This window comes from Cupressus sempervirens, chromosome 10, assembly GCF_028749045.1.
Source record: "Cupressus sempervirens isolate cs-2001-9-10 chromosome 10, ASM2874904v1, whole genome shotgun sequence".
In the NCBI taxonomy this organism is placed as follows: domain Eukaryota; kingdom Viridiplantae; phylum Streptophyta; class Pinopsida; order Cupressales; family Cupressaceae; genus Cupressus; species Cupressus sempervirens.
The window spans coordinates 582,271,714-582,294,736 of NC_143127.1; the positions used below are offsets into that span (position 1 = coordinate 582,271,714).

General features: G+C 37.0%; 1 protein-coding gene across 1 annotated transcript in view; it reads right to left on the reverse strand.

The window, feature by feature from the left end:
• Window positions 1–23,023, reverse strand: part of LOC149535209 (auxin response factor 4-like) — an 87,708-nt gene that overhangs the window by 34,560 nt on the left and 30,125 nt on the right. Inside the window, exons 8-9 of the mRNA XM_089804211.1 lie at window positions 18,622–18,741; window positions 18,426–18,501 (exon numbers count right to left, since the gene is read on the reverse strand). Coding sequence (XP_089660337.1) covers window positions 18,426–18,501; window positions 18,622–18,741 — 196 coding nt within the window. The remainder of the gene's footprint in view (window positions 1–18,425; window positions 18,502–18,621; window positions 18,742–23,023) is intronic.

A 23,023-nucleotide genomic window follows, 5' to 3' on the forward strand; every position in this document is an offset into this window, starting at 1 on the left:
TTTACCTTGATGATATCACTGTGTATTCAAAGGATGTAGATGATCATTTTGGTCATCTCAAGCAGGTATTCTTAAGATGCAGAGAGTTTGGGGTTTCCCTTAACCCAAGCAAGTGTGTCTTTGCTACTAACCAAGGAAAATTATTAGGACATATTGTATCTGAGGATGGCTTAACCATTGATCCAGAGAGAACAAAAGCAATACTTGCTCTCCCTCTTCCTAAACACAAGAAAGGGCTGCAAAGTTTCCTAGGTAGGATAAATTTTGTTAGAAGATTTATCCCTAATCTTGCTACCATAGTGAAACCTCTTACACCTATGCTCAAGAAAGGTATGGTCTTTGCATGGACCAAGGAAGGGAAGGAAAGTTTTGAAGAGATCAAGGCAGCCATAGCCTCGGCCCCTACTCTCATGAATCGAAATTTTAAGAAGGATTTCATCCTTTATACTCTAGGTGGTGAGTCAAGCATTTCTGCTGTCCTGACTCAAAGAAATGATAAAGATGAGAAGCAGCTTATAGCTTTCTTTAGTGAAGGGCTTAAAGAATATGAAGATAAATATAGCTATGTAGAGAAGCAAGCCCTTGCAGTCATCAGAGCTTTAAAGAAATTTAGACACCTCCTGTCTCATAATAAGATTCATTTGTTAGTACCCCATGCCAGTGTGAAGGAGTTCCTTTTGAACAAAGATGTTACTGAGAAAAGAGCTGGTTGGATTACAAAGGTAATGGAATATGATATTGACATTCAGATTACCAAGCTGGTAAGAGGGAGGGGGTTGTGTAAACAGATGCTATCATCTCAGGAACCTAATGAGGAAGCTGCTATGATACTGACAGAGCAACAAGAGGTGAGAAATGGTGACCCAAGGAGTTGGATGGATGATATGAAGAGTTTCTTATTAGGCAATGGATACCCTCAAGGATTAGATAGAACTAAAAGGAGACAGTATAGATTACAGTCAATTCCTTATGTCATAGTTGATGGTATCCTTTTTAGAAAAGATTTTAATGGAGCCCTATTAAGATGCCTTGATATAAACCAAGCTAAAAGAATAATCACTGAGCTTCATGATAACCCTGATGGTGGCCACTTCTCAGCAAGGACAACCGCAATGAAGATCATGAGGGCTGGTTTACTGGCCATCTCTGTTTCATGATTGTCATAGGAATGTAAGGAAGTGTGAAAAATGTGCCTTCTTCTCTGGCAAGCAAAGGTTTGCAGCTCTTCCCCTTCATCCTATCCAGGTGGATCAACCTTTTGCTCAATGGGGATTGGATTTCATGGGCCCTATCAATCCTCCTTCTAGTTCAGGTCACAAATGGATTTTAGCCGCTACAGATTACTTCACCAGGTGGACAGAGGCAGTTGCATTGAAGGATGCTACTGAATCTTCAGTTGTGGAATTCCTTGATGGGATTGTGACCAGGTTTGGTGCCACTTCAACTATTATTTCGGATAATGCAAAGTCTTTTGTTGGAGCTCAGATTTGTGCATGGGCAGTGGATCATAATATCTATTTGAGCACATCCTCAAATTACTATCCTCAGGGTAATGGTTTGGCTGAGTCCTCCAACAAGAATCTGATCAGAATCATGAAAAGGACAATAGAAGACAATCAGAGGTGTTGGTATAAAAAACTAAAGACTGCATTGTGGGCTGACAGGATAACACCTAAAAGATCAATAGGGAATTCACCATTTGTGCTGGTATATGGTAGAGAAGCAAGGCTTCCAATTTCATTGGAGTTCCCAGCCCTGGAGTTAGCTCATCAGTTGGAACTAATTGAAGATGATGCCATGACAGTAAGAGTGGCAGAACTGATGGAGCTGGAAGAGAAAAGGACTCAGGCCATGCAGACCCTAGAGACACACCAGCAGCAGGTCAAAAAGAGTTTTGACAAAAGCGCTAGGGTCAAGATCTTTAGGGAGGGAGATTTGGTTCTGAAATGGGACGCAGATAGGGCAAAACCAGGAAGACACTCAAAATTTGACACACTGTGGAGTGGTCCCTACCTAATTGAAAGTTGTAAACAGGCCAATGCTTTCCAGTTAAGCAAGCTTGATGGTGAAATTTTGCCCGTCCCAGTGAATGGGATCTATCTCAAGCCATGTTTCTGAGGGTTTGAGATTCTATATACATAGTTAGCTTAGTTTCGTTTCTAGTTTGTTCCCTGCTTTTCCAAGAAGTGCACGAGCACAGGATTGTCTCCGTGAGACAACAAGTTTTGAAATTTTGAAGGTTGCAGATGAAGGTTTTGGTCTCTGGTTCCAGTTGCAAAGACAAGGGCTTTTCAGTGTTTTGCTATCTCAGAGGTAGGGTTAGGGTTTCACAGTGCTCAGAATCTACATATCTTCTCGACTCTATAGCCCAATGGATGCTTCAGGCCACTGGTCTTACGCATAGCTGGCTTGCGTCCCTTGTGAGTCGCCAGAAATGTTGCCATTTTTTGTCTCCCGCCAAAAATTCAAATTTGTATGCCCAGCCTGTCCAACGGCCACTTCCAGTTTAATATTATTTAATCCCCTGGAAAAAAAAAAATCAACGATCAAAACCTTAGGTTATTTCTTTATTTCCTAAGTGATTGTGCTTTAACATTTCTGCGGACCAACAACACTCCTACTGTTGGATCTTCTCAGGATCTACGGCCCTTGCCATGTCACTATGAGAAAATGCTCGACCTTTAGCTATAGCGACATAGCGAGTGTTTGCCACGTGCATCGGCGGGCCCAATTTGGTAGTGGTGGTGTTTTTGTTTCTCCGGCGCCAAGTTTTGATAAAGCCCCCGGCACTCGCTATTATTTAATATTAGCCCCTGTCCAACGGCCACTTCCAGTTTAATATTATTTAATCCCCTGGAAAAAAAAAAATCAACGATCAAAACCTTAGGTTATTTCTTTATTTCCTAAGTGACTGTGCTTTAACATTTCTGCGGACCAACAACACTCCTGCTGTTGGATCTTCTCAGGATCTACGGCCCTTGCCATGTCGCTATGAGAAAATGCTCGACCTTTAGCTATAGCGACATAGCGAGTGTTTGCCACGTGCATCGGTGGGCCCAATTTGGCAGTGGTGGTGTTTTTGTTTCTCCGGCGCCGAGTTTTGATAAAGCCCCCGGCACTCGCTATCTCGCTATCAAAAAACTCAAGCATCTCGCCATTAGCAACATAGCGAGTCACCGTGAAATGAGTGTTTGGTGGGACCTCATGCAACGTGGAAGGGTGACAATGCTTAAGTGGGGTTTTGTTTCGCTAGCTATGCAAATTTTTTGATGCCATCAGTACCTGGACCCACGCCGCTTCTGTAAACACAGGAGGGCTTTTGACCGTCGAATCAACACAAAATCAATAGTCCTCGCTATCTCGCTATGGAAAGTTGCAAGTTGTTTACTCATAGCGACATAGCGAGTACGGGACCCACCAATCTTCAGAATGCCTGATGCAGTTTCTTCACCCTTGGATTGACCTCAGATCAATGGCTTTTCGCTATCTCGCTATGGGAAGTTGCTTGAAGGATATGCATAGCGAGATAGCGATTCGCTGCCGCGTGTCTTTGTGGGGCCAGGTTTGTTCCATAAGCCACAAGGTGGACCCCCAACTAGTGATGCGTTAGGAATGAGTGTACAGATTAATGACACGTTGGCAGTTGATTAATTTCTCATTGGCTAGGGTGATGATAGTGCAAAATGTGGGCCAATCCTTTCAGCGAGTCTTTCACTATCGTCAGATCAGCATAGATCTATGGTACTCGCTAACTCGCTATGGGAAGTTGCACGTTGTTTAGGTATAGCGAGTTAGCAACCTAGCGACACATGGATTGTGGGTCCGTTTCCGTCTTATGGGCCGCAGGGTGAACAGGTGGTGGCTAAGCTAGCAGATCGGTTGGTGCCCGCTTCCCCGCATTCTGAGCTTTGTCAGACCTTCTGACAATACGGGGAAGTGCCTTGTTGACACGCGTCCAGGTGATGTCACAGTGGATGGTTGCTGAGGTCCAGAAAGTACAAGTTATGAGCACCGTCGGATCTTCACAGATCAAAGGTTGGCGCATTCCTGCATTATCAAAGTGCGAAGAAGTTATAAAATGCGAGAAAACGGGTGGAAGGCACGTGTCCCAGATGACGTCATTAGCCCGCAGCTAGATACTAGATAAGCCCTCGTCGTTCAATGTAATCTGATCCACGGTTGGCGTTATGTCACTATGGAAAGTTGCACATTGTTTTGCCATAGCGACATAACGCCTTGTCGTCACGTGTCCCTGTGGGGCCTGTCTCTTTGGGGTCACCAGGTATGGTACGGTTGCTGAGTCAGAAGCCAAATGGTTCATGGGCCCAAAAGTTTTAAGGGCATAGCGCAGTATTATGGCGAGTCCTCACAATCATCAGATCAATTCAAATCTACAGTGGGCGCTATCTCGCTATGGGAAAATGCTCGGAGGATATCCATAGCGACATAGCGCCTCGGTGACACGTGTCTTTGCGGGCCCGGCCAAGGTTGACAGTTAAGGGTTGACGGTTATGTTGTAGGCCGTCACGGTCAGGATTTAAAAGGATGGCGCAATTAGTTAGAAAAGCATGGTCAACTCAGGAGTACCCCACGAGACGGCATGAAGATAAAAGGCTATTGGTCCACGTGGCTCGTCCTGGTGCCAAGGATAGGTTGACTAGGTTGACCTTGCTGATTCATGAGACAGGAACAGGGGAAATCAAGAGTTTTACACGAATCTAATCTTCATGATCGATTCCAGCTACCAGAAGTGAATGCGAAACATACAGGAACACTCTACCACCCCGACCTATCTATCTACCTGGCCAGAGCGATTTAATGGTGTCGTTTCTGTCTTCTCGAGGCACTGTTCCGAATCATTGCGTCTAGATCCGCCAAAAGATCAAATTTTCTTCAAATCCCCATGATTGTTCTCTGCAGGACTTAATGGCAGGTAGCTGAGAAGTCACTTCGGCTGGAAAAAATCTCAGTTATGCCTGAACTATAAAGGCATTTTTTTTGTAAGTTTTGTGCAGGTCGATCATTCTTTGTTGTTCTCTACTATTGCTCTACAATTCGCAGTGTAAATTCCCCTATGCCTCTAAACTGTATGATTCTCTACTTTATCTCCTTCAGCCATTGGTATGAAAGTGCAAGAACTCTTTGCCTTCGCCATTGTTTTGTGGAAGTCTGTAATCTGCATGACCGTATCTCTTATGGCCTGTGAATGATATATAAGTGAATCTTCTCCTTCCTTGTGTCATTCATCTTGGTATTCTGATGTGCATGTGATTATTAGATTAAAGCAAGTCTGAATGTGTATATCCTTAGTTTCATTCTGGTTCAATAGTGCATATATGGGCAGAGATTGGTCTAAACACTCTATTTTGGTGCATCACCTCTTTAGATTAGATTAGGTAGATTTGCTTTCATGCTCTCCTTCTCCCTTTTCCTCTCCAAGAGTAGTTAGGTGCATCCTAATAGTAAGAGGAAGCTGGCCTTCTCCGGGACTCAACCTCACAGTTCAAGTCCCACAGCTTGGAGGTTGTTTCCATGTTTCACTAGGTTGTCCTCATGCATAGGCTCTGGACAAGGGTGCAAACCTAAGTGACAACAACACTGCCAACATTATAAAGGTCTATGAGGAATAAATATTATAGTGTGGGAGCCTATTAATTCTGAAGCTGGGCAATTTTATCCTATTTCTATAAAGAAGCAAATGTCTATTTAGGCAATTGAACCCAAAGTAATAAGACTTGACATTATGTGCCATAAATATTAAATTGTGTGGCCAGGGATTTGATATTGTTACAGCGCACAATATTATGAATACCCATCTCACTAATGTTCTGTGATAATTATTTTAAGGTTGGGCTGGCTACATCTCTCCAATGTGATGAATGTTTTGGGGCACAACTATCACTTGTTCAGCAGAATTTCCTTCATATTTCCAAAGCTTCTTAATCATAAGCAAATCATTTCAACCCCATGAGCTAGGTGATTCTATGACCAGGCTGAAGATTTACAGATTCCATCCTTGTATTGCTGAAAATTCAAGACATGAGTTACCGTGAGCCTCTCCTTACTGTACAGGAAGGTGACAGAAATTTGGGACAGGAGTAATAATTGAATTATCTGGTTGGAATCCTCAAATCAAAGCACCGTATCAAGCATCCTCGGTATGTGTCTGAGATAGACAAGTTCACAGACTGTTATGGGCACATATTGAAGTGACTTTGGGAACCAGTAAACTTCCTGAGGATCTTTTCCTTCACATCTGGGCAACTATATTCACCTTTGGTGTTAGGATAAAGCAAATGGTTATTGAACACCATTCTGGGATTTGTACAGTCTATTTCATAAATCGCCATTGATGGTAAAATAAGGTCAGGTCTCTATAACATTTCATTGATGTAGAATCATTCAGATTGATAATAGATTTATGAAGACATAATTTATGTCTCACACGAGCGACAGTTTCATTTCAAACTGAACTTCTATGCTCCATATGTAGCTGCAATACTGCCAATAGGAATGTTAGATATTGATTATAAACTGAAGGGATACTATCATTATTCATTTCTGAATCCTTCATGAGGACTTTGCAAATCTGAAACCACCATTACAATTTCATGACAAGTATTTGACAAATTGTTCAGAGGAATTTAGAGTTAATTACTGAATGTTACTTCAGACAACTGTTTGCACAAATGCCTTTTTGTGAACCTGTGAAATGTTTCATGAGATCAGTATTAAGAAAACAGAGAGGGATATTAGCTGAACTAGCACTTCTTACAACATGATCACAGATCTCTGATCTTTAACAAATGGGTGTTCCCTATTTTTTGAGTGCATTCTAGTTCACTCCTTTCTTGTTTATTGGTAACTGACATCATGCCCTGTGCCTTTCCTACTTAGGATTGCATGTTCTCAATCATTCTTTCTAGCCATGTAACAGTAAAAAGAATGTTAGCATTGGGTGGCGTCTTGATAAAATTTTATGCCAATAGTGCTGATAGACTAAGGAGGCCTTGTGGCATGACTAGAAGAGTTATCACACCAACAATACTCTTCTAACAAAATCACAAGATCAAGAGACAGCTTGCTCATGACTACATATAGATTCATCGTGCAGAAAGAAGGTAAGCAAATCTTTGATGCAGATTCACATCCCACTGTATGAGTAGGCTACTACAAGAAGTCGGGGAGTGACTTTTCTGTCCCCAGATGTGAGTTAAGAAAAGGTTCTATAATTCATCATAAATAGCATACATTGGAAGAATCTGATTTCTGCCAAGGGAGTCAAGAGGCCAAACCTACTACCAAAAACTTGATATGCATCAACATACCATCCGAAGTGTGAACCAAGGCAAAGATATCCATGTCAGTTGATAATGTCATTCCACCTCCTATTCCAATTGGGATGCAATAGTCTAAGGCCTGTCACCCTCAAGCAGATTAGATGGTTTTTTTCAGTCAGCCCTCAGGTACAACAATTGTGGTGTCTATGAGGCCAAGCTTCAAAGTAATGCATCACACTAGGTAACATGAGATGAGAGAAGCTAGAGGTGACCCTTGTTAAGTTAGTGTCTCTAATAAATCATTGACATTTTAATGTTTATGAACAGATGTGATGAAGATTGAAAGGTCACAGCAACTTTTCATGCAACTTTTTATGGATACCTAGTATAGCAGCACATCAGAAGCAAAACAACTAGATGTTGTCAAGACTCAAGATACATAAATGTTTACAAATCACAGGGGCACATATCAAGTGAAGCTTCTAATTGATCTAACCCCCATCATACAGGCCACAAAGAAGTGCTTAGTTCTTGAGGATTCAAAATTAAAATCAGAAGCTAATCTAGATGGGCCACAATTGATCAGGTGCCTCACCTTGTGGTAGCCTGATTGTACTTTCCCAATAAAAGGAAGGAATGTGAAAGCTTTGTAAGACCATGGGGCCTTCAGGAAAAATTGTCCTAAGGTACCCTCTGGTGTGTTAATACAATTGACATCTAACAGACTTTCATCAAATCCAAGGAGGGCTTCTTCAAGTGGCTGATCATGTTATTTGGTTTGACCAATATGCCAACCATATTCATGCAGATGATGAATGATGTCCTCCAGCAATTCACAAATACTTTTCCTCATCTATAGAAAGATATGGACGAAGCACCTGTAGCATGTTCAACGGGTTCTTCTGACTTTGTGCAAACATTAGCTCTACAAAAATATTGAGAAGTACTCCTTTTACATGGAGAGGAACCAGTATTGTTGCACAATGTACATATGACCAAAAGAGGATCTAGGTCTTTAGAGACTAACCAGCTCCAAAGATTCTCACAGAATCTCAGACGCTTCTAAAGCTTAGCGAACTTTTGTTGCAGGTTCATGCATGAGATCTCTCACATTGCATGGCCTCTGAACCAGATAAAAGAAGGGAGTCCAAGGCAAAAGTGTGTTTCAACAAACACACAATTACAAAAAATTTCCAACCAGTGAAGAGGCTCTCATTAGCATTGAGATCGTTTTGCCAGATCAGTTACAGACTTTTGAGATTGAGATATATGAATCAATTATGCATTTGAAGTCCCACTCAAAGTGAGCACCTAGTCCCCTATCATGTAGGACCTCCTTCGACAATAGCAACATTCAGTTTTCCCTACACAAAGGTTAATTTGGAACAATATACATATATATAAAGAAAAAATTAAAGATAAATACAAAATTGTAAAATTGAATACATTAGGCAACCTGATACTTCATCATTGATCAAAGCCAAATGCCAAAATGGTAGTGATATTAAATGTCAATTGATAGTTAACATTAAATATTTATCTTTATAAATTAACATTTAAGATTGATAATTTAGTTGTCTTAGTTTTTTTTATTCTGGACTCCACTCCCAAACCCCCGTATTATAATCAAATTTCTTCTTTGACAAGATATCCCAATAACTAGTGGGGTTTTGGGAGCGGAGACCCTAATGGGTTTAAGGGGCAGCTATGATAAGTTGCCCAACATGTTAGATGTGAGAAAACCCAATGATAGAGAAGGTTTGAGGAGTTGTGCCCTCAAAAGAAATTTTTTTTTGAGAAAATGACAAAAGAGAGTGCAAAGAGAAAAATTATGCTTTTATAAGGACTTTAGGAGTTTTGAATGCAAAAAAAATCAAAATATGTTATTGTTTTTAACCTTTTGGCTTTCAGCACCTTTGGGTACCCTAGGTACGCTCAGGCCATACCCTAGGTATACCCAAACATGTTAAGTTTGTAGTTACTATAAGATTGATATGATCATGAGATTCATTATTAATGGTAAATCGTCATATTATATATATATATATATGGTTATTTATATTATTAATATACTAACTAATGATGATTAACTATAGAGACGTGTCTCTTCATGAGATATGTCTCCTCTCATATTTATGAGTCCTCAAATCTGCATTTGGAACATATCATTAACAATGGAATATAATTATATTTGCAGAAACCAATCCATGTTATTTAACATGGTATCAGAGCCTAGTTGCAAATGTAAAATAAGGAATAAAAGATGATAACACTCTATAAGTGTTATAATCTCATGTGTCTTTGTTCTTACAGCGAAAGGATTTTGACATGTGTAGAAGTTCATAGGATGAAGATTTGTATCTAGCATAAATGAGTTCCTGAGATTAGTGGTCGTCTCATTCATATATTTCATCGGGGACCAGAGTGATGTAGCTACTATTATTTGAGCGCGAAAATGTCTTATTGAACAGTGTGTTCATTTTCTTTTGAGTCACGAGGTCTCCAAAGAAATCAAACAAACTCCCCAATAGTTTTTTACGAATGTGTTCCAGATAATCATAGATCCCTGAACTCTGAGAGGAAGTATAGAAAAGCATCGAGCAGTATGTTCTCACCAAAGATGGTGAAGCCTGTGATCTACAGGCTATTAATGATATTTGATCCTTGAATTTGATTGACATGTCCAAATAGAAAAAGGTGGTTTCATGTTCATCTTAGGTCGTCAAATACTTAGATCTGACAATGAGTGTAACATCAAGTTATTCTACAACTACAAATCAGCTGAATTTAATATTCTAATTATCTGATGAGATATATCTAAACTAATACTGAAGTTAATCTAAAAATTCTAAATCTATTTTAATTACTGAATATCAAATTTATTCTAATGTTTGAGAATACTAAATTTTAACCCTAATCTAAATTATAGTGAGAAAAACTGCATCTAATATACTTAAAAGAATCAATTTATGATACATCTAATTACAGGAAAAGAATCTTTCAGTTATATACGTATATTGCATAAAAGAAATAAAGAAACAAAGATACGTACTGATTTACTTGTAAGACTTTTCCAATTAATTGACCAAGCTCTGACTTTGGTGAGAGGAGAAGCATTAACGTAGGCTTAACCTCCCAACCGCGGACCTTTTTACTTATCCCCACAAGTTCTAAATAAATAGAACGGCCCTCCCTACCCTGAGGTCAGGCTTGGGATGTTCATCGATCTAGTCATCGGAGTACTCAGGGGGGTTGAGGTCCCCAACAACTATTCGATTGAATAGCTTAAGTATCAGGACAACAACGCGATCATTTTGTTGTGGCATGTTTGCCCTTTATCGCCCTGGCCAGGGATTTCAGAGGTGGGTCTTTATAACCCGATCTCCACCACTCAGCTTGACAATAAATTTTCAAAGTGGATTTACATGAGCTTATCAGATTATTTTGAATATTATCAATTAATGATATCTTCCTTGTTTTTTTCTTGTGTCAGATTCGTCTACACCTCACACCATCAACAGATCTTTAGATCGGTGATTCCTCGGTGCCTGAATCCGTTACATCTTATACTTATTTAAGATTCTGCCTTCTCAGAATTTCTTTGGTACTCAGACTTGATCTTTATTACTGATTTTTGGTTGATTGAGACAGAATAGTTCATGACACAATCTACAGATTTATGATACGGGCTGATATTGGTATAGTTTTATAATCAAAAGTATTGTTGAAATGAAGTGGTAATATCAAACAAAATAAGATAAGTTCAAAAGTCTTATTACTTCCCATATCTATACTATCACCAGCATCAGTTACTTTTATTGCTAAACAATGTGTACAGGCTCTGTTGGTATTCTACTAAAATGATAAGTACAAATGTAACATCAAGACTCAATCTGTGCACACAACTCCTTCACTCTGTTTCAACTCGACTCAGAAAAGAAGACAGAAAAGATGGAAAAAATGTGACCAAAGGAATTGAAATCGTTTTGAGTACACCCTTACTTGTCTACAATATTTTGTGCGCTTGTTGGGTGAATCCTTCAATATACGCTGAATTCTATCGCTCAGATATGTGCAAGAATGGCTTCACATATGCTCAGATGTATGGTTTTGTGGCCAAGCAGAATAAGATTGCAGGCGAGGTATGGTCGAGCAGAATGGTCGATGAATCTTTTAAGGAAATCTTGAAACGGATATCACACAGCAGAAAAACTTTCAAGGATAGCAAACTCGAGTTATTGGATGACAAATCTGTGAGACCATGGCCGAAAATATGAATAGACAAAAATGTTGATATCTCCATACGAAAACGACAAAGGCAGTATATAAAAGATATTGATCGGCTTTACAACTTTTGCCGTTACAAGATTATAATGCGATTTGAAATTCCATCGATTGGAAATATGAATTGATGGAACAAAGATGGAAAAAGTTTTATTAATATAATTTAATGTTATATTATTATTTTGGTTAAGTTATAATTAAGTAAATACAAGGTGACATTATTGTATTATAGATCTTAATATAATAGTGCCACTTTGCAAATATTTAATTGTGATTTTAATCAAAGTAATGATATAATATTAAATTATATTACTATTTAACAAATAGAGGTAAGAATTTTTTATTTAATTTTAAAATCTTATATTATTTTTAGCTCATGTAACCTTCCACTTTGAAATTTGTTGTCAAGCTTTAACAATCTTGACATGGTGACTTTTGATCAAACCTGATATTCCTGATAACTAGGTCATATGATCATCCCATTTCCGTATGACCTCATTTCGTAATGCTTCCCCTCTTTCTCGAGTCTTTATCCTACAACCTTCAAAACAATCATTCTCGCCAAAAACATCAATTTCACAATTCATAATTTGTTTAATAATATTGTTGGGAATTTCATCATAAATAATAACTGATTGAACAATGGCTAGAAACTATTTTCATGAACACAACGGCTAGAAACTATATTCACTTCACATGAACACAACGGCTAGAAACTATATTCACTTCACATGAACACAACGGTTAAAACTATTTAGTACTTTAAATCGATGCAACGCCTTAAGTTAACTGCTTCAATTCACATGAACATGAATAAGTTAAACAACGGCTATAACTACCATGATGGAACAATGACTAACTTCACTTGAACATGAAAATTTATTTTGGTTCAACGGCTATTTTTAACTAAAGAGAAATTAGGGCAAAATTTGGGATGTAACAATGAGCGTGTGACAGACATGCTAGAGAAATGGGTGCAACAGGAATCTATGTGCTCTTAACAGAAATTGGTTGGTTTGTTTGGACTGTAATCAATATTGTTGGGAATGAGATCACTGCTTCTTTTTTTATTGCTGCCATCCGAGAGCACATCATCTTTCACTACCTCTTTTTCTGATAGAACAGGCAGGTATGGTTGCATCGATTCACACAAAGCAAGTTGTAGACAAGAGCCAAGAAAAAAAAGAAACAGGTGATAGCAGTAGGCGTTGTGTCTCTTCTATCCAAGATAAAATTGATGACAATATCTCTCACATAAACTTCAATATTAGACTCTCCTTCGCAACTCCAATGAAGGGACAAAAATCTAGACAACAAATCCTCAGGTTTTGTTGGGCGGTATAGAGAAAGCTACTCATTTCTTCTCTTAATAATATCTTCATCAAACAAGTGAATGCAATGTATTGCCTGCCTCAATCACCTCTTAGAACTGACGATGAAGAGTCGATTGACCTTCCAGGCGAGTGAGGAGGTGTTGCACAATTAAAGAAGTAGCAGTCTCAAAGGCCTCCACTGCCTAAGATGAAAGAGCCACGATAGTTGCTTTCTCACTTGTTTGTGCTGATGTGGTCTTCAAAACTAATGGTTTTACAAGTCAAGATTGCATGTGCTCGTATATGGATAAAGGAGATCTTTCGGTTATTCTTTGTACGCTCCTACGAGGGCAATGAGCTCCATGGATCTCAACAAATTGTCACTAGAAAGAGTTTGGCCAATATTTTGCTTGATTTGGCTGATTGGATATTGGAGTCATAGTGTATACCGCGTGCAAGGCATAATGATAGGAGCGACATTATTTTAATATGATTGAACAACATCATGATTCTATGGTGTAGAAAACAACTAAATAAATAAGCAGATATTTAAAGGATGGATTAGAACAATGACCAATAAAGGACAACGTATTGGACTAACACATTCACACATGCAACAAAAGACATGTTGGCAGCATTGAGAGGTAAACAAGTCATAATTCTCATTAGAAGGCCCATGGATTCCACTTGCCTTGCAGCACATCCAAGTGGATACCACAATATAGAAGACACGAAAGAGGTAAGTATGAAAACCATGGATGTTAGAAGGCATCACCCACTAAGAAGTGTAAGTATATTTTAGTGTTACGCATTAAGTTATATATATATATGGACGATGAATTAATTAAGTATAAGAAAAAATAAAAAATCAATGTAATTATATATATGGATGATAACAACTAGAATAGAATTAATTCATTATGAATTAATTATGGAACCAAATTTATAATGTTCTTATAATTAAATTAAATAATAATAGTTATTGAGAATAATTATTAAAAGTGATTTTTATTATTATAAGAGCTATGCAACTTGATCTTTTCCTTCGAGAAAGTTATTGCAGGAAGAGGGAGCTCGCTATTTTATTAAAGACAACCTTGAAAGAGAGGAAGCATATAGAGGATATGATTCAATCAACCTTTGGTGATCTTGATCATATTAATTCAAAGGGAGTAAGTCACGTTGTGATAGATTCACTAATGATACAAATTTGGAATACACTGATTGCAAGATGTGAGTAATATAGGTTTAATCAAAAGTTCAAACAAATACCTTTGCATGAACAAAGGAAATTTGAGTTGTTGTGAGACATTAATGAAGTTATTAAGAATTCACTTGAAAAATCTACGAGTCTCTCTTTCATTAAGGAAACTTGACATATGAGTTGTGGATTCATACATGTGGCACAATCATACTCAATCAAGATATTGGCGTATTGTGGACGAGTTTGAGAAAATGGAAGGACATGTTCGCTTCTACTATTAAGCTAAATGAATGTTTGGACCTCCAATGGATGAAAAGAGCAAGTTGGAACTTAGAAAGGAATTGTCATAGTTGATACAAAATTGTTGAACAATATAAGAATGAGGGGAAATTTTACATTGTGGGAGGAAATGGTCAATGTTCCATTCCCACTTGAACCTCCTTTAGAGGGGAGATGTTCCATTCTCAAATAATTTAAGAACACAATTTTGAATCTTCATGCACAAATAAGTATTCTTATTTTTTACATTTATCTCACTCTTATTTGTAATTTTATACATACTATAAAGGTTATTTGCCTTGATCTTTTCTTTTATGTTTGAGGATGTTCTTACAGGAAAAGAAAGTTGGTACTTTACACATGCTAACAAATATTGTGCAGACTCAATCTAATGATAGTAGCTCCAAAGACCCTGATGATTAAGATGGATAAAATGAGGCTCTTGAAGCAAACATCTTTGATGATTGAGATTATGAGATTCTTCTACATTAAGAGGGAGTATGACACTTCTTCTAAGGCAACGCAAGAGCTTAGAAGATTGATACTCGGAGGAAGTCTAGAAATACATGTGGGCGACTGCATGATGTTGATGGGCCTACTCCTATGTATATCATGAGGAGGTGATTACTTATCACCAAAAAATTAGAAAATTGATATCAGATACAAGATGAGTTCGACAGGCATCCTTGGGTGAAAAGAGTTTCTAAGGAAGTAACTAGAGGACTTGACTTCCCAGGATCAATGTTCAGAGGGAGAAATTTTGAGATGCAATCCTTTGTGGATGATATCTTCTCTATGAGGAGAAGTTCTAAGAGAAATTCTTTGTAATGCGCTCTCCTCTATGAGAGAGAAGTTTGAGGTGAAAACTCTTGTTCCACCCTCTAGTAGCAGCTATGGTGGGTCCACCCTCTGACTTGGTCCATGGTGGATATCATGTGAGCTACTACATGATGTTGTTGTGATTATGTCATGAATGGTGACGATTTTTCATTGATGTATATGTCTAGAGGGGAGCTATTGAAAGGCGACGATCTTATCAATAGATGGACTTGTTATCATAATAGACTACATTAAGTTGTTGTCCCAGAGTGCCAGAAGTTATGATAAGGAACAGAAGCTAATTATTGAAAGGTGGCGATCTTATCAATAGTAGATCTATCTCCTAACACCAAAATGTGTTGGAGCAAGTGTTAGCATGGTTCTTTGGGTCGGATTTTTCCGAACACCATGAAATTAAATTGTTATGGTTCTTCGGGCGAGATCTTGCCGGACACCATAACATAAATTTATCATAGACCACACTTACAGTGGTGTTTAAACTTATATTTAAGTTATAGAAATTGCTTTCCCTCTTTGCTAAAGAAGTGTTGAGAAATTTAGCCTCATTGTGAATCGAAGCCAATTCCATATGTGTGTGTGTGTGTGTGTGTGTGTGGATTTATGTTAATATCCTTAAATATGTCATTCTAGGAATATCATACTGAGATGATATCTCTTCATATACTCAAGAACATAATATGTTCTATATCAATCCTTCGTAACTAAGAGAGTGTTAAGATTGCAGTTACTATCAAATTGATATGATCACGAGACTCATTGCTAATGGTTAATCGTCATAAGATTAATATTCTTTTACATATATACATATATATATAATGCATATGGTTATTTATATTATTAATATACTAACTAATGATGATTAACTATAGAGACCTCATATTTATGAGTCCTCAAATCTACATTTGGAACATATCGCTAACAATGGCAATATAATTACATTTGCAGAAACCGATCCATGTTATTTAACATACCTCTTTGCAAACCCGTACCTAGACATACCTAATACCAGTTTGGAAGCCGTTAAGGGTGAACCTAGTAACTTAGTTTTTAGGTGAAAATATGTATTGAACTCTAATTTTGTTTTAGATATGACAAAAAGTAGTAATAATATGAAGAATATTCTTAAAAACTTGTGTTTTAAATGATCGATAAATTTGCTAAGTCTTGAGTTTTTAAATTTTTTGTACAAATCAAATTATTGTCGAGCGGGAATTTTTAACCTATGGTTTCAACCTAAGTCACAAGATTCGCCGAATTTCATCCATGAAGTTTGAATTTCAGCAAATTTTTACCCTTTCCAAACTTCATGCGAATTTGATGATATTTAACATAATATTGTTATTTATAATAAGATTATTTTATTTTAAAATACTATAAAGTTATTTAGTTTAATTATTTTGACAATTTTGTGGATATATTATTTATATTTTAAAATAGATAAATATATATAAGTTCAATTTATCTCGAATTTTTTTCCATATTTTTACTCTTGCCGAATTTCATCCAAATTTTATGATCAATGAACTCGAATTCAAATTCAACCCTTGTGATTTAGGAACTTTCAACCATTTGTTGATATAGGCCTAGCAAATTTTTGTGTTGGGTGAGGCCTTATCCATGCAAAACAAGAATTGGATACAAATGCCAAATTTGTCAAACACATTTGATACATAGGTTCACAAGAGTTTACAGTGAACCAATGAAAAATAAAAGTGACATCACAATTAGAATTGTGTGCCACATCAATTCTAGATTGGAGACAAAGTATGTTTGCATTTTTAGAAAGAGTGGCTCAAAGGTCAAAAAAAGAAACTCAACCTTTTCTCTAAGGACCTTATACCATTGTCACAAAAGAGAGCAATGCATTTGAACTCAGTTTGCCACCCTACCTAGGGTTGCAGTCAGTATTTTATGTAGAATCACTTTGCCCATATCCCACCACTCTTGGACATATTAAATCCTGGTACAAAGCTGCCAAACACAGAGTTAAACTCTAATTGTGTTATTCTAGTGAATATTCATCATACCACTGATACAATAGTCAAAGAAATAAAGAATCGACAAATTCCTTTCTAAAGGGCGTATAAGGCAGGAGAAATTTTGCATCAAAAAAATTGTCTACCAGAAATCGAATTCAGCAAATAACCCCTCATTTTCTACAAAAAGTAGAAGCAATGAGGCCTACTTCTTGTCAAGGAGCGACAAATGATCCAAGTAATTTCGGTCATCAAAATGGCAGTTCTGACACATTTAAGAAAATATTCAGAAATCTAAATTTTCAGTGTTTCTATGTTTCCTTATTTTGCATTTTTTGAAGCCTTGAAATGCGTCTCAGAGACAGAGACATCGCCATAACCAGGAATGTGTCATGTCATGGTTTGAAAGAAGGTTTCAAGGGAAGACAAAACAATTTGTATTGTAATAAGAAACAAAGAACCAGCTCTTGTGCAATTAACTAAAATAAAAATGGTGATTAATGGAATGCTTGGAAAAACACTGAGAGTTAGAAAACAAGAGCACAAATTGGAGATGTCTGATGGACTTTCTCCCATCCTTTTGGTAATCAAAGATGAGGAAGCTAAAAGTTTCTCATTAGGATGTAATAGTATATAAATGACACGTAATACAAGACACCCATTAAGGTATATGAAACGCATATTCTCATTAATGGTTTCATGAAAAGCATCATTATGGCCTCTAACTCCCAATCATACTCATGGGAGGCATCTGCTAGGTGCTTCCCAGAAGCCCAGTGAGACCAGCTTGCAAGCAGGCTAAACATCCCACAAATCTATAGTTTCTACTTTCTTGCTCCCTAGTGCCATCATCTGTCCATATCGGGTAACTACATAATACCAACTGTGAGACAGTTCATATCTTGTCCTATTAGGAGCCAGCAACATATGATATTACTTGCAAACGAATGAAATCTTACATAATAATATCCCCCAAATAAATATAGGAAAATCACATTGAGAACCACAACTCTCAATGTGATTTTCCCATATGTGATTTTCCTGAATTTATCATGTAGCTTATTACAATGATTGTTACAATTCCCACATGTAACTTATTCTGAATAACAACATTGTATCTAATACAAACAAACATGGTGAACTGATTGTTTAATCTACTCTGACTTTAGTTACTTTTCTGTTCTGAATCATATATCCAATAATAAAAACAAGCAAAGTTCCATGCTTCACAACAGGGATGTGCATTTACCTTTACAGATCTCCATTTTGATCCAGGCCATCTCACAGGATTAGCATCACTTATTTCAGTGATCGTACCAGTGTACCTATCGATTAGAAACTTGCTTTTAAGGTGATTTGGCATGTAACAACTGAATGCAAGCATTATAAATTATTTACATGAAAGAATTATAATGGCATAGAATTGGACAAGAATCTAACGGTACCTTTTCTCAGTTGCATCTTCGGTTTCAAATTTCATTTTGAATCGCATTCCAGTACACAATGGATAGTTGAAACTCTTAACATACTTGGGATAAGGAATCACAAATTCTGCTGGATTTCTCCTACAAAAACCAAAACATGCAATATTGAGAAATACAAAGAAAAAGTATCCAGTTTCCACAAATGTATTATGCTCTATTTGTATGTGACTCCATGGAAACTTTATCATCTAACCATTATAAAGATCACCAATAATCTTGAATTTTGAATTACAATGAGTTTCATAATTTGAAGTGAAAGAAACGCAACATCACATTAAATCCATCCATCCAAGGACATAGTTATAATATTGGTGCAAATTTGAGAAACATCTTAAACATAAGGACAAATAATGCTCTTTGCCATAATCAATGTGTGTCTATCTGCAAGAAAGACATAATAGTGTTCCAGTGGCTAGACATAAGACGCTTCAAAACTAAAGAAAATGTAAATATATTATATTATGTTGCATTTTGTCTTTTAATCTTTAGATATTTCCTTTTTAACCGTGGCATTGGGTATTGTTCTCTCAACTAATCAATTACCATATCAAATATTTTCAACTTCATATACCAAGAGTTGAGTTTCTTGATACAGTTTAGATCTGTAAGCTTTATCCCTATTCCTATATCTATTTATGTAGTTCAAGAAATAGAAAAGAGAAGGAATAGTAATCAGAAAGCATGGTCCTGTCAAGCTGTTGGAGAAACTGTAAAGAAGATAATACTAATTCCATAGGAAGATTAACTTCCATCGCTCACTTTAAAATTTTAAATGCAGCTTCCATTATTATCTGCAAGCTATAAATGTATTCGAGTGCTGTACAAAGAGAACAGCTCAATTTTGTATCAAAACCATATTCATGGAATGGAATGGAACTGAAAGACATGTTTTGGAAACAGTTCAAGTCACCAAGATGTAACAACAAACCAAGAAAGGTTGCTTGGACTTCAAAACACTCCACTAGTCACTGATAACATAAAACATCTTACAAGCTCTGAAATCAATGGAAAAGGAAAGCAATCACACTTCCACCATAAGTGAAGTTAAAAATGCTTAAAGCAATAATAAATGAAAAAAAATTAGTAATTAGGGCGGGTATTGAAAATCATAGAAAGTGATTTCTCTTTCTCAGAAGACTGTTACAAAGTGAATACTGTTGTCCTGCAATGTTTCTCGCCACTACCCTGCATGTCGAAAAGGATAAAAACATTATAGAGGTGCTGTGTATAAGCACCTTGAAGCTGTAATGTGGAATATAGATGAGGAACTCACCATCCCCAAGGCCAAACACAACATTATGCTCATAACTAGGGGGGAAACAGTCCCAAGGTTACCGGTACTCATCATTGAGGACTATGAACTCTTCAATGCCAGGATACCAATTATCAGGAGAATGTAGAGTTTCTTCGCAATTGCTGCCAAACAATAAAGTGGAGGGGGGTAACTGACACGAGAATTACATGAAGGAAGACAGAGTGGACATGAGAAATGAAGATGAAAAACCAGAGATACTTGGAAAGAGAAACACCCCAGATGGTGATGGTGTGATTCACGGTCCAGGAATGTCAGCCCAAGGAGAAACAGATGCAAGATGCGAAAGAAAGGAAAAAGAATCAAAGAGTAAGGTCGGTAAGCTGGCTTGGAGTTTTGGTTTTTTAGTTTTATGGTTTTATAGGCTTATACATATGATAATTCAACCTTCAAATATGCCATTATTAGGTGGTCTTTAGAAACAGACAGAAAGTTTTAAGAATGGCTTATGAGACCCCAATTTGTAAACATAAATAGTGTAAGTAGACATATGGCACAAGGATTTTGTAGTAAGATACTCGTGCAGTGGATAAATGTATAGTCTGTAAGTAGTTCGCTACAAACTACGAAAGAAGCTACAGTATATCACGCGAAGATAGAAGCTTGGAATTGTAAGCATTTTATTACTAACAAAAAAGTTATATCTTAGAAATATAAACCCAATCTCTTGTGGAATCAGTCATTGCTTTTCAGTAGTAGAATTCTATGCTTAATTTATTAGCAGGTCATAAGGAGAATAATTTAGAAAGAAAAAGCTAATTTAACCAGTGGATTCAACCATGGAGGAAACTCCGTAATTAAGCACACTCAAGCTTGAGTAGTACTGGGATGGGTGACCTCTCAGGAAGTCTCAGTGCTTCACCTCTGTGAGCATCACCTAGATCCAATGAGTGCTAAGTGTTCCATTTATTCTCATGGGAGATGGATTTGTGTGTGAATCACTACTTATGATACATGGGTCAATGAGTTTGACTCAAAACTACATAGTTAAATCCTGATAGCAATATCATAATTTGACTTGCTATGGAAAATATCACCTACTTATCAATTGATGATCTTAAGGGGCTTTCTAATGAATGGTTCATAAGGCACAACACTTGGTGAAGGTTTTGCAAATGGGGTTACAAGCAGAGTGGGTTTTGATGGAGCCCAAAATTATAGTCTCCATTTTTTGATCTTGAAGAATGAACAAATATGAATATGGAGAAAGAAGGGGTTCGGATATTTATGTTCATATGCAGGGTTCGTTGGACAGAGATAGTTGAATGACAAATTGTTACTGATTTCATATATCCTTGCAGTGAATGTCTACTTAACATACCTGGGCTTAATCATGGAGCAATATACGTGTCCATCAACAATGAATTGAAGCACTACTGCAGCATAACCATGTGTCATAAAAAGTTATTCATTCTAATCTTGTATAAAGAGTTAGTATGTTTTATTGATTTTCTCATGTCGCTTAGTATTCTGGTAGTTGTGAATTTTACAAAAAGCTGGAAGTCCAAAAAAGAACATCATTAATTATGCTTGAAGCCTTCATAGGTTCTAAGTTGCAGATTCTGTAGATGGTGTTAGCAGAATATAAATCGATATTATATGGAAATATACGTCCTTCAAATGCCATTTGTCACAGAAACATCAGATGACAATTGGCCAGCATTTGCCAAGGAGCTGGCTGTATCAGTCAATTGTGCCAAGTGAAATATTTTATGTTGAAGCATCTGCCATCACTGCTAGCAGATACAGCTGTACATACTGGTCTATGTATCCTCAGTCAAGCCCCTTTTTGAAGCAATGATATGGAGTTTTGAAAACTACAGATATGCAAACATCAGAATGAAAGGCCTTTGATCAATTATACATCAGTTGATGGAATAAAAGAAACACCATTAAAAGGATATTAGAAAGGGGAAATAAATACTTCAGTAATATAGAGCATTTCGAAAAGATTAAAAGCATCAGGTATGTGTAATGACAAACACAAGCAATCACTGGAGACCCATCAATATATACTTTCTATAGTACACAGAGTCAAATTAAGAATTGGTATTGTAATTTTGTGATTATTTAATTGAGACTGGAGGATGCACTGTTGTACTTCTTTCTATCCATCCAAGCACTGCTACAGCAAAGGGATTATTATTCAAAGAGATTCCAAACAGAGCCTTCTTTTCATCCACGTCTAAAGAGAGTGACCACGGCGAAGACAACGTGACTATAAGGCATGAAGACTTGAGGAATCAAGCTGTCACAAAGAGTATTTGAATATATTTCTCAGGGGCGAGATTGAGAAAAGACATAAATTTATCGATGAAGCATGGAGTAGATCATTTTCGAAACCCAACCTGGAAACAAATATTGAAGAAGAGCGTGAGTTCCGGTTGCTGAAAAGTGATTGCCCAAGAGATTTTGCCGCCCATATTTTGTAGAAGCCGGAGTATTATTGAGTATTAGCTAATGTTTGATGAGTAATATCTAACGCTTCTATGTATTTGTTGCAGGTTTAATGAACCCATGCCGACGAGGAGGTTGGATGCTACAGATCATGATCTATAAAGTGCGAGAAACGAAGGGGTCGACACATCAATGAATGCAGAATGCACAAGGAGACTTCCGCGACAATGAAGGAAATTACATTCGATTTTGTGCAAACACCAAGGAAGTTCGAACACATATCTCATGAACCGGTGGAATACGCATTCAAGCGGTGGACACAAAAGTTATGGATTAACGTCAATGAAGGATATAAGGCACAGGAATCATTAATCTACCAGTTATATTTTGATATAATTAAAATCATATTAAGTATTTAATATTGGTTGGTTATTTGTTATAGAAGTGTGCAATGTTTGAAAAGCCAACCGATGCCCTTAGGTGCTCTATAAATATGAGATGTAAAACATAATAGATATAATTCATATTCAAATTAAATTTTTGCATGTCTTATGCACTTGATATATTATATTCCTTCATTGGTAAATGAATGAATTTTTGAACTAAACTCATGGATTTTGGATTACTAAGCAATTTATATGCGATTCCGGAATT